This window comes from Musca autumnalis, unplaced genomic scaffold, assembly GCF_047663935.1.
Source record: "Musca autumnalis isolate F117 unplaced genomic scaffold, ASM4766393v1 scaffold_2, whole genome shotgun sequence".
Taxonomy (NCBI): domain Eukaryota; kingdom Metazoa; phylum Arthropoda; class Insecta; order Diptera; family Muscidae; genus Musca; species Musca autumnalis.
The window spans coordinates 77,202,578-77,220,141 of NW_027411755.1; the positions used below are offsets into that span (position 1 = coordinate 77,202,578).

Here is a 17,564-nt window from a genome sequence, read left to right on the forward strand (position 1 = left end):
AAAAATCTACGCGCCATCCCGCGACACTCCTTAGTAATAGCTTTAACAAAGTGCTCAATTTGGAAAAAAATCGGATGTCACATGTTTTAAGTGTAAAATCCGAATTGCAATAAATAACATCTTATATTCAACATTTTTTAAATCACCTGCTTCACGAAATGTTAAATTCAATAAAGCTTTAAAACTACTTTGTAGGAAGAGTGCATGCGACGATCACAAATTTACTACTAAACTATATTGTGAAAACTAGTTAAAACAATGTCAACCAAAGACTGACCGTTATTCCGCTTAGACTGATGCAAAACAAATTATTTTAAATGCCGTTTCATTCTGTAGACACCTTAGATTAATACTGCAACAATCATTTTTAAATTGGCGTATGTCATTTTTTGACTTTTGGCGCGCTAGATCGGTATTTTTTTCCACTGTGCACCGCACTTATTGCAGCCAATCTTTAGGATATTCTCCTGTTATATTAATTTGCTTAAACAACCTCAGTAGTAGTTGTTTATTGTTTCCTTCTATAAGTTTGAGCACTTCGGCAGGTATATCCTCAGGTCCCGTTGCCTTTTTATCTTTCATTGATTTTATAACGGATTCCAATTCTTCACGAAGTGCACGTATTCCTTCCGTTATCCAGTTGTTCTTTTTCCGTCTAGTTTTCGTTGTACCTAATACAACATTCGTTACGTTGTTGATGGATTCTTTTAAACTATTCCATTGCTGTTCAAAGTTATTTCCAACGATGTTTAGATTGGCGTTTATTTGAGTTTTCATTCTCAGCCTTGTAGAAGCATCGCTAATCCTTTCAGCGTTGATTTTCTTCTGGTGATTCCTTTTGCGTGTTATAGCTAGTTTTAAACGTACTTTACAAATTAGGACTATGTGGTCCGAGGAAACGTCAGCACCGGGATATGTGGAGCATCTACTCACACAGGAAGAATATCGCTTATTTATTTATTAATGGTTGTTTAAAAGCTTACATGTGCACCACCAACTGTTTTTATATTTTTAACAAAAAGCTTGTCGACGGTGAGCTTTAAACACAAAACCCCCACCGTAGTTATAACTATGTAAGTAGTTTTTTCTTACTCCTGGGAAGTTTTTGCGGATTCTGAAACTACAATATCCATAGATGAGAAAAATTAAAAAACAAAAAAATCGCAGGAACGCGATTGACATTTTTAAGGGTTTTTTTCAGGTTTTCACGATTTTGCTTGGAAACCGCAAATCCTATCGAAATAGATCTAAAGAAAATGTTGTAGCTATGAACATTCTCTACAAGATTGACTTTTATGATATCTTCGCAGCTTTTACCGTTATTGAGATATAGAAGTTCAAATGAGGACAATGGATTGACTATATCGCCTCCTTATATTACAATGTTATGCACAGTGCACCTTAACTGTCTTTAAAGGAAAACCGCTTACACCAGGGAAGTTTTTGCGAATTCGGATTTATTAAGCGATGGTCCAAAGAATTTCAGGATCCTTACGAAAAAAAAACAACAATGTTTATAGATGAGAAAAATCCAAAAACAAGAAAAAATCGCTGGATAGATTTTTTAATAAATCGTGATCAAAGTTCACATTTTTAAGTTTTTTTAGGTTTTCACGATTTTGCTGGAAAACTGCAAATCCTTTGGAAATGGGACTAAAGAATATGTTGTAGCAGTGAATGATGATGATTCTGTACAAAATTGGCTGATTTATACTTTACAAGGCTTTACCATTTTTGAGATGATGTGGAGGTTTAGATCAATATTTCAGATTTTTTTCTTGTGTCTTCAGGATTTTGCTTGAAAACTGCAAATTCTTTCAAAATGGGACTAAAGAATATGTTGTAGCTGTAAACATTTTCTACAAGATTGGCTTTCATAATTTTTTCCATTTTTGAGATATATAAGTTTAATTTGCAGTAATGACATTGTTTTATAAAGAGGCGATACAGTCAATCCATTGTCCTAATTTGAACTTCTATAACGGTAAAAACTACGAAGATATCATAACAGTCAATCTTGTCGAGAATTTTCATAGCTACAACATTTTTTTAGTTCCATTTCGTTAGGACTTGCGGTTTCCAAGCAAAATCGTGAAAACCTAAAAAAACCTTAAAATTGTCAACTTGAATCGCAATTTATTTAAAAAGCGCTCCGGCAATTTTTTTTTTTTTTTTTTGATTCTTCTCAGAATCCACAAAAACTTCCAATTAAATTTGGTTCAAGAGCATTGTGATTACTTTGCAATGGGTTACATAATGACTCACATGGGTTACATAATGTCATCCCGGACTGAGGTTTATTGTTATCCACACGATGAGCTTGCGTTAAGTGGATCATTCCCTTTAAAAGTTCTCCAATGAATATTTTAAAACCCCTCATGTATTTTTTTAGTATATCAAATATTTGGTCCGTCCCACATGCAATCTAAGTCCATATTTACATTAGGCAATGTTCCTTGCTGCAATTGTCAGTTTGTAAGTGAAAGAGAGTGTTGGGAGCCAAAGGGTTACCATATGCCTCACCTCTCTCTCCATCAAACTGACAATTTCCGCAATTAAAATTGCCTAATATAAATATGGACTAACTTTTCCGAATTCCAGGGAATTATTTGTGCCAATTCTAAAACATTTTATAGGTACAACCCGATATAAACTCATTTTCCGATATAAACTCATATTTTCTTATTTAAATCATAAGAACTCTAAACCAAAAGACAACAAATAGAAATGAGAAGCATTTTGCACAGAGTAACAATGAATGAAGGTAATTGACAAAAAGTGCGGCAATGTCTTCCAAAAGTTGATATGCTCATTTTCTTTTTGTTAAAGGACTCCGTTCGAAGAGATGTACAATAACATCCTTGATTATTGGCCTAATCGTGGGATTTTGTTTAGCAAAATATTCTATACCTGGCGGTATCACAAAAATTATACAGAATACTCGAAAAAATGAGTTGCTCGCTCAAGACCTGTACCATGAAGTAAGAGTTCTTTGTTGGGTCCTAACAACTCCAGAAAATCACGAAACGAAAGCAAAACATATTAAGGCAACATGGGGTAAACGTTGTAATATGCTGCTGTTTATGTCTTCGGTTGAAGATCCAGAGTTGGGTTCTATAGCTCTACCAGTACCAGAGGGTCGTGACAATTTATGGGGTAAAACGAAAGAGGCATTCAAGTATGTCTACAAACATCATTTGAATGATGCCGATTGGTTTATGAAGGCGGACGATGATACCTATACAATTGTGGAAAATTTGAGATTTCTTCTATATCCTTACTCCCCGAATACTCCGATATATTTTGGCTGTAGATATAAGAAGTTTGCTAAGCAGGTAAAATATTCCTCTGATACACAAATATTTAATACATAAATATATATAATATTCTATATATTTTTAAGGGCTATATGGCTGGTGGATCTGGTTACGTTTTGAGTAAAGAAGCCCTTCGTAGATTCGTAGAGATAGCCGTTCCCAATGCCACATTGTGTAAGGGGGATAACCTTGGTGCCGAAGATGTTCAAATTGGCGTGTGTTTGGAGAATATTAATGTCACTGCTGGTGATTCAAGAGACATACAAGGGAGGGGGAAATTTTTCCCTTTCCCTCCAGAACAACACCTTTTTCCAAGTGAAAACAAATCGTATTGGTATTGGGATTTTGTGTATTATAAAACCCATGAGGTAAGTGTGTAATTTTTTTGATTGCTAGTATTTTATCAAACATTTTTTTGCTTTCTACTTCTTATAGGGGCCAAATTGTTGTTCCGACTATGCCGTAGGCTTCCATTATATCGAACCTGGACAAATGCATGTTTTAGACTATTTGATTTATAACCTACGCCCATATGGTATAACATATGCTCATGAACCTTTGCCAAAAAAAATTAAAAGTAATGAATCAATACAGAGGAATGCTGAAAATAAATAAAAGTTCATATACATATGTATGTAATAAAAATATTTGTTTTTGATTGTCCTACTCAAGGCACATTTATGTAAGGTAGAAGTGACAATCCCCTGTATTTTTACTTTTTTTCTTGTACTCATGAAATTTGGAACTTCGAAATTTGCTACCATAAAATAATTCTTTTCATGCCAAAAATGACCTACGACAATTCTGAATGCTATATATTTACATTTTGATTCAAATTTGTTCTATTTTAGAGGATTTTCAAAATGTATTTATGTTTTTCCTGAGACAATTTTTAAAACGACCCTATTATTCAATATTTTCTTTGTCATTTAATTTTCAATAACACCAATGTTGTTTTTGTAAATTTGTTAGTTGTTGCAATTCATGCGTATACCTTATATAAATATGCCTTGGTCGTACTAGTCGAATATTCAGTAAGAGGCTACATTCTACCACTCTTCTGAATATATTTTTAAGCTTCACTATATTTAGGATAGAGACATTTAAAATTCTTCTTGGATATTATATCGGACCCATACATGGTACATGGAAATAAAGAATCAACTTCAGGACGCATTACAATATCCGATTTAATTTATGCAATTTTTTCCATGTAAAACTACAAAATGGCTTTTGCAATCAAGTTATATTAGTCATTAATAGGCAAACGTTTATTCATTCGTGCAAAAGGAAATATTTCTTTTAGTCATTTCATAATATTTTTAATTTTTTATATTTTCCAAGGTTATGCAACAACTTGTTTCAAATGTTAAAAAATGAACACATTTGTATGTATGTGTCAATATGTGTTCGCCCAATTTTACCAGCATAAGATATCAATAAAAAACATTACTTTTCGGATACAATCACCTCGTCGAAAACGAACAAAACAATTTTTTTATCGAATGATGCTTGTCGAGATTTTGATAAGATGTTTTTAGAAATATGTTTTGTTGTCCATATCACCTCATCTTTACACAATTAGTTTGCAGCTTTGGTGACGTGCGTTCTATTTTGTGCTTGTCTTAAATGTAAAAATATCTGCATTTCTGGATAAAAGATTTGTGTTTGTAAGTCGTGTGCTAAAAATTGAAATTAGATAAATGGAATAATTATCTGTAACATGAAAAAATCCATAACTTATATTGATACCTTTTTCGAGTCAAGTAATCAAGTGGGTGTCATCTGGTTAGCTACCGTTACGCTCTTAATGCGGAACAATTATATTTTTACTTCACTTCTTGAACGTAGAACATGTTGAGGTTCCTCTTTGTGAGTATGCTTGTTGATCCAATATTGAAGAAAAGAAGCTTGTTGGATAATATGCCATTTTGGTGCCAAAAAGTAATAGTGTTCATGCGAAATATGTTCTTACTTACTTACTTAGCTGGCCCATTACCGAACATTTGTTCTATAGGCCGAACTAAGAAAATATCTCCATTTCTCTCTGTCTCTTGCTTCTCATTCTGGAATACCGCGCCTTATCATCTCTTCATCCACTTGTTTTCACAATCTATTCTTTGGCCTGCCAATTCTACGTGCACCGCCAAGCGGCTCATATTTATACGCCTTCGCTCATCATCGCTCATTCTTATGATATGGCCTAGCCAACGCAATCGTTGCATCTCAATACGTTTAACTATATTGATGTCGTTGTATAGCAGATACAGTTCGTGGTTCATGCTACGTCGATATTCACCGTCAACGCTGATTGGTCCGTAGATCTTTCGAAGAATTTTTCTCTCAAACAGCGTTATTTTTGTTTGACGAGATGTGGCTTTGTTTTTAAACTGCTTACTTAAGCCAAAGTAGAATCTGTTAGCCAATATAATTCTTCTTTTTATTTCACAACTGATGTCGTTAGTTGTGTTTACGGAAGTGCGAGGTAGACGAAGTCTTTTTCTACCTCCAAATTATAGGAACCAACGTCGATCTCTATGGACGCATTGCGCGTCGACACCATCAACTTAGTCTTCCCGCCGTTTACCGCCAGACCCACTTTAGCAGATTCTCCTTCGACCTTCATAAAGGTATCTGTTACTTCTTTTACTGATCGTCCCATGATGTCTATATCATCAGCATAAGCAAGTAACATGTGGCTATTGGTGTAGATTGTGCCACTTCTTTTGACGATTGCCTCTCGAATAACCTTTTCCAGCAGGATGTTGAAGAGATCACACGAGAGGCTGTCTCCTTGCCTGAAACCTCTTTTGGTACAAAATTCTTCGGAGAGGTTCTTTCCTATTTTAACTGAGGATCTCGTGTCAGTTAAAGTCATTTTACAAAGCCGAATGAGCTTTGCGGGGATACCAAAATTCAGATATGGCCTGGAATTCATTTGAACGTAGTGGGCTGTCGAATGCTGCTCTATAGTCGACAAAGAGGTGTTAGGTGTTGATATGCATCTCTTGGGTCTTCTTCAGGATTTGCCGCAGGGTAAATATCTGGTCAATGGTGGACTTGCCAGGTCTAAAGCCGCATTGCTATGGCCCAGTTATCTCGTTGACCATAGGCTTTAGTCGTTCGCACAATATCCCTGACACGATCTTGTGGGCAATCGGGAGTAGACTTATACCCCTATAGTTAGAGCATACAGTCTTATCTCCTTTCTTATGGGCCCTATATGCCGCATTTTTCTCTTCGGTAGCAGCACCACACTCCTGATCATTCCTCTGTTGTGATTGCAGCTTTCCGATGTCTAACTTTCGTGTTGTGTCTGTTCGTAATTTGTTTGCTACGTTTAACCGGGTGCGTACCTTTGTTGCAATTATGTAATGGTCCGAGTCTATGTTTGCTCCTCGGAACGAGCGCACATGCAACACGCTCGATGAATGTCGTCCATCTATCACAACGTGATCAATTTGTTTTCTTGTTTTCTGATCTGGAGACAGCCAGGTGCCCTTATGGATGTCGAGATGTTAAAATCTGGTGCTGCTAACTACCATGTTTTTTGCCGCTGCCAAGTCTATCAGCCTCATGCCATTATCAGATGTTTCATTGGTGAGACTGAATTTTCCGACTGTCGGGCCAAAGATATTTTCCTTTCGAATTTTGGCATTAAAATCGCCTAGAATAATTTTAATATCATGGGCAGGACATATGTATCTTCTAGGCGCTCATAAAATATATCTTTGGTCTGTTCGTCCTTGTCTTCAGTGGAAGCATGAGCGCAAATAAAGCTGATGTTGAAGAATTTTACTTTTGTAGCAAGTCTTTCATTCACGGGTGTAATGCTGGAGACCAGGTGTTTTAACCTCCGACCAACTACAAATCCACAACCAAACTCATGCTTTATGTCATGGCAGCTATAATACAGTGCGTCACCTTTAGGTGTTGTTGTGACGCCTTTCCCGTTCCATCGTATTTCCTGTATGGCAGTAATGTACTTGTACTTTTCAAGTACATCTGCCAATGTGTAAACTGCACCTTCTCTATAAAGTGTGCGAACATTCCAGGTGCAGATTCGCAGATCATGGTCCATAAAACGTTTGCGGGGGTCGTCAACTATAGAGGGATTTGTTTTTCTTTTCTTATGTTTTTTCATAGTAGGCTGCTTTTTCTAGGGGAGGGTTACAAACCCTGCGCCCAAACCGAAGTTTTTAACGTTCTTATGGGTGAACGCGCGGCACATTTTAGCTCACTACCTTTAACGGGTGTTAAAGGCAGCTCCCCAGGTGACACCACGGGGAGGTCAGTGTCCACTTGAGATGAGAGAGGGACCAAGATAAATCCTTTGCCATGTTAAAGCCGGTCAGGACCGTTCCTTGGTATCTGTCATCCCCTACGTCACCCACGAAATATGTAGACGTTGACATAATGAAGTTGCTACTGCTCCACTTGACCAAAAGTCATGAACATTTAAAATGGTGTGTAGCGTTACGTAAAGCTATTTTAAGGTTTTGTTGTTGATTTTATATGAAATATTGACACAAAGTATATAAATTCAAGAGCGAAAGCCCACAATATTTAGGATACAATTTTAACTTTTTACAGAGTATAAAATATAAGTCCTCGGATATTAAGAATTGAAATAAACCATATCGGACCACGTTCGGATAGTCGCCATATAAAAGTTCCGCCCCGTTTTCAGTATTTTGTACCTATATAATTAAAAAATATAGGTCCACGGTATGGTATATCGCAGAATTTTAAAAGCACAACGAGTAGTCATTATTTCTGCTATCGCAAGATTTTCAGTATTTCAAAGCTCTTAATCTAACTTTTAGATTATCAGCTGTAATACAGATTTTGGAATTCCTTTTTGTGAAAGAACCCCCATGCAGAAAGTGGTTAAAATATATCCACGTTTAAATCCAATGCCTACATAACTATATTCGCGAGTAGGACGAATTGAGTTATACAGGAGTTATAGGGTATAGGAGTTAGTATAGTATTTCGACTTGAACATAACGCTTTATTTTTTTTTTTTTTTAATTACATATCGGGATACCTAAACGACTTCTATAAATTAAATACATTCAAATAGAATAATAACTCGAATATGCGAGCAAAGATTTGACTTCTATATCTATCTATTGTATCGATAACCTAAGAATAAAATATTCTTTAATGCCATAAAAACGAAAAATTTGCTTTTTTACCAGAAGTGATAGAGTCTGTGTAAGCCAATTAAAAACTTCAAAAAAATTACAGGCTAGGATTTATAGACTCCGAATCCTTCTCGGAGTACTGTTTGAGACTACAAAGCTCATGTTTGGGCTATGCCATAGCTTGGTCGAACAAATATCAGAAACCAATCGGCAAACTCTAGCTAATAGCCCATTTAGATATGACTTCATTAGCCGGATTTAGCACATTATCAGGTTTTATTTGCTAAATCCAGCCAAAATCTACCAGATTTCCCATACAAAAATAAATCCTCGTATTGAGTGGATTTGTTTTAAATCCGGCATAAATCCTCGTATACAACTCTGTTTTTTGCAACATGTTGCTAGAAAATACAAAAACTTCCAAGCTGGCACAAGAAACAAGGTAGATGCATCGATGAATTGCTACACGAAAAATAATTTAAAATGTAAAAACTTGTAAACAAGGCGGAAAAATTAAATTTGTTTTGATGTACAAAGTTGATTTTAATCATCCAAGACTAATATTTACGATGTCTAAACTATAAAATAATTCGTTTATTTATTATAGATGGGCAAACTGCGATAAAAGAATTCTTTTATTTGCTCTTAAGTTAGCATTAGTAGCATAATGTGCAAACATTTTCAGTATTAAACAATAAATTTGTAATTTGACGTATGTTTTTTTAAACGAATTTAATTTACAAAAAATTCTTTTGACGTTTCAAATTCGGTCAGATGGGCTGATGCATCTACCTTGGTAATTGTGCTTGAAGAAAAATCAGCTGACTGACATTTAAATCGTCCATAATGTATATCTAAATGCAATGAGATTTTTTCTGGATTTATTAAATCCAGTCGAGGATTTATGAGCTATAAGGCCATGTTTATATTATAGCATATATTTCAAATACATCCTCAAAAAGGAGATTAACCTTTATGAGGGTGTATTTGAAATATAAGCAATGGAATTGACATTTGAAGCGCAGTGGTATTGTTAAATCGGTTATATATAAACGTACTATTACGTTTTTGTAACTAAAATTTTCCGATTTGTTCGAGTTTGTCACACACAAAAACACATTTTGGTTTTTGTATCCAATGCTGTTTGTATGTGTGTGAAAATCAAAAGAAACTTTTGATTTCCCTCATATACCTACCTAGCAAACCAAAATCGGAAGAAACATCAGAGTTCGGACGAATTCGGTGAAAAAGTCGGATGAAACATCCGAGTTCGGATCCGAATACAGTCCGAACTCTGACCGAAAGTCATATGGCGTGGTTGACGTGTTCTCTGATCGAAATTCGGATGAAAATCGGATGTTTTAGCCGACTTTCCGACCGAATTCGGTCCGAACTCTGATGAACTATCGTATAAATTTCTGATTTATTTACCGACTTTCGGGCAGATATCGGTCCGAATTCGGAAGTAAAATTTTATGAAATTCGAAAGTGTTTGCCCACTTTCGGGCCGAATTTGGTCCGAAGTCAGATGAACTATCGTATGAACTTCTGATTTATTTACCAGCATTCGGCCAGAATTTGTTTTTATTATTAAAAGATGTTGATAATACACAGTTAGTTCATGAAATATGCAAATGCTATAAAAGTTTATCTACTATAAAAATATAAAAGGTTTTAATATCATATTATGCTGAGTTGGTGGAAAAACAAACTGTGGAGAACAACAAATTCAACAACGATCTGTGAAATATGTAAAACAATTGTTATTAATATGTATATGAAAAAATACATGTCTTCACATGCAAAAAATTTTGATACACATAAAAGTGTTAAGAAACATAACTTTGGCCATCTATATATATAAAATAGAAAAATGTTTGTATGTTTGTTTGTTTGTTTGAAATTTATAGACTCAAAAACCGCTGAACCGATCTTGCTGAAATTTTCAGGGTATATTACTACATCGCCTGAAAGTAACATAGGCTATAAAAAATTTCGAAATTCCGCTCTGATCCGGAGATATAGCATCAGAATCGGAGGTACCTCCAAAAAATTTAAACTTTGTATGCAAATATCTATAAAACGGTTACAGATACAGACTCCAAATTTGAAATGTGTGATGGATTTTAGCCTAAAAATAAATGTGCCAAAATATATCGAAATCGGTCCAGATTTGGATATAGCTCCCATATATATCTTCGTCCGATTTCAAGTATTTGATGTACCAAACACTCTATATATGTCCGATTTCCATGAAATTTGGAATGCGTGACGGAACGTGGCTTATAAAAAAATGTGCCAAACTATATCGAAATCGGTTCAGATTTGGATATAGATCCCATATATATTTTCGTCTGATTTGAAGTATTTGATATACAAAACACGCTACATATGTCCGATTTCAATGAAATTTGGAATGTGTGACTAAATTTGTTGTAGAAATGAGTATGCCGAATTATATTGAAATCGGTTCAGATTTGGATATAGCTTCTATATATATTTTCGGCCGATTTCATGTATTTAATGCACCCAACCCACTATGTATGTCCAATTTCTATGAAATTAGGAATGTGTGACTAAATTTGTTGTAGAAATGAGTATGCCGAATTAAATTGAAATCGGTTCAGATTTGGATATAGCTCCTATATATATTTTAGGCCGATTTCATGTATTTGATGCACCCAACCCACTACATATGTCCAATTTCAATGAAATTTGGAATGTGTGACTAAATTTTTTGCAGACATGAGCATGCCAAATTATCTTGAAATCGGTTCAGATTTGGATATAGCTCCTATATATATTTTAGGCCGATTTCATGTATTTGATGCACCCAACCCACTATATATGTCCAATTTCAATGAAATTTGGAATGTGTGACTAAATTGGTTGTAGAGATGAGTATGCCGAATTATATTGAAATCGGTTCAGATTTGGATATAGCTCCTATATATATTTTCGGCCGATTTCATGTATTTGATGCCCCAAACACGATATGTATGTCCAATGTGTAACTAAATTTGTTGTAGAAATAAGTATTGAAATCGGTGTTGATTTGGCTATAGCTCCCATATTTATTTCAATGAAATTTGTGCGGTATCTACGAGTATATCTATAACGGAGGAAAATGTTTGTACGTTTGTTTGTTTGAAGTTTATGGACTCAAAAACCGCTGAACCGATCTTCCTGAAACTTTCAGAGTATATTACCACATGGCCTGAAAGTGTCACAGGCTATATAAATCTTAAAAATTCCGCCCCGATCTGGAGATATAGCCTCAGGATCGGAAGTACCTCCAAAAACTGTAGACTTTGTATGCTGATATCTAACGAACGATTATCGATACAGTCTTCAAATTTGGTACAGTCGAAATCGTTTATAACGTCGGTCAAGGGACCGACGGAATTTGTCACTATAACCGATATGTCGTTATAAGCGATAGGGCTATGAAGAGTCCCAGAGATTTGGGACTTTTGGATATGGTCGTTATAACCGATATGACGTTATAAACGACGACGTTATAAGCGATTTCGACTGTATGTGTGACGGAATTTGGTCTAAAAATAAATTTGCCAAAGTAATTTGAAATCGGCTCAGATTTGGAAATATATTTTCGGCCGATTTAATGCATTTGATGCATAAAACACGTTTTGTATGCCCAATTCCAATGAAATTTGGAATGTGTGACGGAATTTATTGCAGAAATAAATGTTCCAAACTATTTTGAAATCGGTTCAGATTGGGATATAGCTCCCATATATATTTTCGGCCGATTTCATGTATTTTCTTCACCAAACACGCCATGTATGTTCAATTTTGACGAAATTTGGAATCTTTGAAGGAATTGATCCTAGAAATTAGTTTGCCAAATTATATTGAAATCGGATCAGATTTGGATATACCTCCAATATATATTTTTGGCCGATTTCATGTATTTTATGCAATAAACACCTTATGTTTGTCCAATTTCAATGAAATTTGAAATATGTGGCGGAAATTGATCTACAAAAAAATTTGTCAAATTATATTGAAATCGGTTCAGATTTACATATAACTCCCATATATATTTTCGGCCGAGTTCATGTATTTGATGCACCAAACACGCTATGTAAGCCCAATTTCAATGAAATTTGGAATATGTGGCGGGAATTGGTCTACAAAACAAATTGGTAAATTATATTGAAAAAATTTCAGTCAATAGAATTTCAGGAAATACACGAACGTACAAATCCATTGATACTGTGGCAACTGAAGACGACGCGGTTAACTATCCAGTTGAATTCCTAAGTTCGTTGGATCTTCAGGCTTTCCACCACATAATTTAGTGCTAAAAGTTGGTGTTCCTATTATTTTATTAAGAAACATAGACCCACCTCGCCTCTGCAATGGTACAAGGTAAACAGTAAAAAACTACATAACTATTTAATTGAGGCAACGATTAATACTGGGAAGTATATAGGTTCAGATGTACCTCTACCTCGAATCCCTCTAATAGCAACAGAAACGCCCTTAAAAGATTGCAGTTTCCTGTACGTTTGCAATGACTATAAATAAATCCCAAGGACAGATTCTTCGTGTATGCGGCCTAAATTTAGCATGTTCTTGCTTTTCTCATGGTCAGCTCTATGTTGCATGTTCACGTGTTGGTAGACCGGCCGATTTGTTTGTTTACGCTCCTGAAGGAAAAACAAAAAACATTGTATATCCTAAAGCATTACAATAAATACTTTACTTTAAATTTTTGAATTTGATTTCTTTCTGATTTCAAAAAATCCGTAAAATTTCAAATGCATATCAATCTAAAGGGGTAGCGAAGCGCACCGGGTTCAGCTAGTATACAAATATAAAACATATGACTTTCCACGGAATAGTGTTGAAGTTTGACGAAGAAAATCTTTACTTTCATTAACTTCATAAAAATAAAGAAATATGTATGCAACCCATCACTATGAATAACATTTAAACACTATCATGCATCAACACGCATAACAAAAATAAACCAAATTTGTTCTCCGATACAGAAATTGAAACCCGAGCACTCAATTTTTCGTTCGTACTGCATCAACGTCGGCACATCAACAATTACACATTTACAATGTGCTAGCGAAACATGTACAATTCTGTTCTCTCTGCTTATTTACACTTAATTTTGCCACAGCATCACAAGGGAAAATAGAAAAATTCCCTTCATAGAGGGACTAGTCGGACAGAGTCCGGACCGAAGTCGGTCAGACGCGTCGGAAAAAACTTCTGACTTTGAGCAGACGCGTCGGACGTCCGACATTGTGTTTGCAGGGTAAATATTTGGTTTTCATAACAAAAAAATACACACGAAACGTCTGAAAAAGACACTAGAAAGTGACCCAACTTTTTGAACTGAAATTTTGTTGTTTGTTACAGAATTTCGCTGAAAACGCATGCATTTGATGGAAAATTGATCTAGAGAAATTTTTAGATACTCATACATGTAAAAACCCGCAATAAGGGGCAAATCTTTCAAAAAAAAAAAAATAACTTTGGCAGTTTTGTTGAGATGTGTGTTTTACTTACTATTTGTATGCAAGTCAAGCTTAATCTCATATTTGTTGTTTTCAAAATTGACATTTTTTAAAAATTGTCTGTATATAGAATATTTTTTGGGATTGCCACAAGGAACTTATTTTTCAATGAGAACAACTCAAAAAATGTTAAAAATTAACATAATGGAAACACAGATATACAAAGCTTTTCGTAATCATGCGAATGCTTTTCAATTTTTTATATAAACCAAATTTTAAACAGATTCGCACGATACGTTTCAAAAATATGTTTTTTACAAAAACAGGGGGTAAGTCGTGACAAAATGAAATAAGTCGAAAATTTTCATGATTGTTGTTCCTGCTGTATTCTCTACTTTTGGTATAATGTTAAAGAAGAAATTTTATTAACTTTTTAATTGTATGCGTAGAAGTTTTTGTACTCGATGACATTAAACACTTTGCTGGACTCAGGTCTTGCAACTTATTGGAACTAGAATTTAAATATTTCTTAAAATCTAGTTTTGAAAAATAACAATCGATCCTTAAAGATCCCCACATAATTATTCGCTTATAACAAATTAAAAATACGAACAGAATCTAGGCAACGCGTAAAAAATATGAAACCAAAATTATTAGCATTCGCTTTATAAATTGCATGTTATTGCAACAACAAAAGAGAAAAAAATTATTGTTAAAATGTTATTCCAAATATATTTTATGGTTCGATTAGAAAAATTAGAAAAAAAAAATATTTGGGAGTTCTCCAACTATTTCGCTAAAATCCCATACAATAATCTATTTATACTGCTAAAACTTCATCAAGAAATGTGGTTTACCATCGCAAAAGCTTAAGTGCTTACTGTGATAACTTATATGGATAGGAAATTGAGAGTAATATTGAAATTAGAATCATTCAAAAAATATGAAAATTAAAAAGCCTTTTATTCGCGAATTAGTTAAAGTCGGTTGATGCCCATCCCATTTTAGATAGAGCGAATCAATCTCTTTCAATATCTATGCATATTTCGATGTTTCACTCAGCGGCCAAAGTGTGCCGTCAGATGCATCTCACAATGCCAAAAACCTTAAAGTGGGTAAAAGTCGCGCAATGTACATATGATTTTGATGATCATCCGGTTTCATTAGCGCCCATCAAAAATACGTCAATATACACCTATTTCAAATAGATTCTTCAAGAACCGCGGATGTGCCTCCACATTCTATCCGCGGTTTTAGTGGATGGATTCGATCGCGGAAGGGCTCATTAGATCCGTAGCGTAAAAAAACTAAATTCTCGCGGGGTTCAAAGGAAATTGAATGACACTTGTAAATTTTAAACGCCAAAAATAGGTTTTCCAATAAAAATCACGCATCAAATTTTGACCTTTAGACTCCAATTACTAGGATACTGTAAGGAGCACACTCATGAGATAAACATTAAACGACGAAAAATCATCTATAATCCTATTATGAGTTTGGAATATTATCTCGTTGCGCGTCCGGATTATTAAAAAAATTCAAAAATTCCGGTTTCAAAATGTCAGTATCAATTTTAGGTGGATGCAGTAGATATATCGAAAAACCATACGCTAGTATCATGTTGCCCATTGAGTATTATTTGAGTCTTTCTTTGGGCATAGGTCTACAAAATGTAAGGTTAAGCCAGAAATCGGAAGGGAACATAAAAAACTTGTTGGCTTCAACCCATTGTTACCCACTTTGAGGATCCAGTGGCACATGTTAGCATATTCCATTGTGCTCAATCTCTGGCAATATTAAAATCTAACGAAACTAAAAACTTTAGGGGAGTGTCGCACAAAAAAATTCTGACATAGATTTCTTAAAACCACTCTAGTGTTACAAGCACAGCGGCGCTAAGTTTAGCATATTGACAATATAATTAATTTTTTAACGTCTTTTGTTTCAATTTTAGCAACATTCGTTCTATTTAAACGGGTTTTAAGAAGGACGGCCGTCTCCAGGAACGTTTTTGTGAAATATAAATATATGATTTAATATGTACATGAACATCCGATATATTCTTAGATTGAAAACACTCTTTTGGTTCTGCGTTATTTCTTTAACTAAACTTTTCATCGAAGGATCTCGGAGATGATAATTTTCCCTTCTGTGGAGATGGGAATATACAAATCAATTTAGACAATATTATAATAACCCACAATAATTCACAAAAATGAGATACGACGGTATTTTGGGAAGAGTAACAGTGAATGGAAGTAAGTAGCACACGTTTCATTAAGTTATAGAGAGATTTGGTCTCTTCCAGTACTGCAAGAATCTACTAATTTTTACTATTTTTTTCGATAACATAAAGGAAAAAATGTTATCGTAGTAAAAAGTAGTAGCTTCTTGCAGGTTCTGAAACAGAGCATTTGTATTTTTTTTTTAATTTTTCATTAAAGGTTTTCGTTCGAAGATATGTACAATAACTCCTTCGATTTTCGGACTAATTGTGGGATTTTGTTTAGCAAAATATTTTCTACCTGACGGTATAACTTTAATAAGGCAGAGTGGCCGAAACAACGACGTTCTGGCTAAAGGCTTGTACAATGAAGTACGAATTCTTTGTTGGGTCCTAACAAATCCACAAAATCATGATTTGAAAGCAAAACACATTAAAGCGACATGGGGTAAACGTTGCAACAAGCTACTATTTATGTCTACTGTCGAAGATCCAGAACTAGGGACCATAGCTTTACCAGTACCAGAGGGCCGTAATAATTTATGGGGTAAAACAAAAGAGGCATTCAAGTACATCTACAAACATCACTTGAATGAAGCCGATTGGTTTTTTAAAGCTGACGATGATACCTACACTATTGTGGAAAATATGCGCTTTCTTCTTTATCCCTACTCACCGAATACACCGATCTATTTTGGCTGTAGATATAGGAAATTTGTTAAGCAGGTGATATAGAGATTTCTAGAAATAGATTATTTATTATTTTTCTAAATAGTTTATTTTATTTTTTTAGGGTTATATGTCTGGCGGAGCTGGTTACGTTTTGAGTAAAGAAGCTCTTCGGCGATTCGTAGAGAAAGCTCTACCAAATAAAACATTGTGTATGGAGAATAGCTACGGCGCTGAAGATGTTGAAATTGGTAAATGTTTGGAGAATGTTGAAGTTATCGCTGGCGATTCAAGAGATATAAAAGGACGAGGCAGGTTTTTTCCTTTTACTCCTAGACATCATCTCTTTCCGAATAAGGACAAATCTCTTTGGTATTGGGATTTTGTTTATTACAAAACTCATGAGGTAAGTGTATCAAATGTATTGTCAGTTACATTATTGATTTTCCCAGAAACGTGTAAAAAAATGAAATGAATTAATGAGCCACGCTTCAATCACTTTAATGTGTCACGAGATTTCTACTTTTTCTAATAATAATTGTTTCTTCTCTTATAGGGTCTAAATTGTTGTTCAGACTATGCGGTATCCTTCCATTATATGCGACCCAAGGAACTGTACCTTTTGGAATATTTAATATACAACTTCCATCCTTATGGTATTATATATGAGCACGAACCGTTGCCACACAAAATTGAAGCAATTTAA

At 34.7% G+C, this 17,564-nt stretch overlaps 2 protein-coding genes across 2 annotated transcripts; both read left to right on the forward strand.

The window, feature by feature from the left end:
- Positions 1-2,696: 2,696 nt before the first annotated feature.
- Positions 2,697-3,932, forward strand: LOC141392275 (glycoprotein-N-acetylgalactosamine 3-beta-galactosyltransferase 1-like). The gene is made up of 4 exons (XM_073965226.1): positions 2,697-2,764; positions 2,830-3,335; positions 3,404-3,685; positions 3,753-3,932. Exons 1-4 carry the CDS (start codon positions 2,728-2,730, stop codon positions 3,930-3,932), a joined length of 1,005 nt encoding a protein of 334 aa, XP_073821327.1. The 5' UTR covers positions 2,697-2,727.
- A 12,248-nt stretch (positions 3,933-16,180) lies between these two features.
- On the forward strand, positions 16,181-17,564 carry LOC141392278 (glycoprotein-N-acetylgalactosamine 3-beta-galactosyltransferase 1-like). The gene is made up of 4 exons (XM_073965227.1): positions 16,181-16,223; positions 16,476-16,915; positions 16,983-17,264; positions 17,415-17,564. Exons 1-4 carry the CDS (start codon positions 16,181-16,183, stop codon positions 17,562-17,564), a joined length of 915 nt encoding a protein of 304 aa, XP_073821328.1.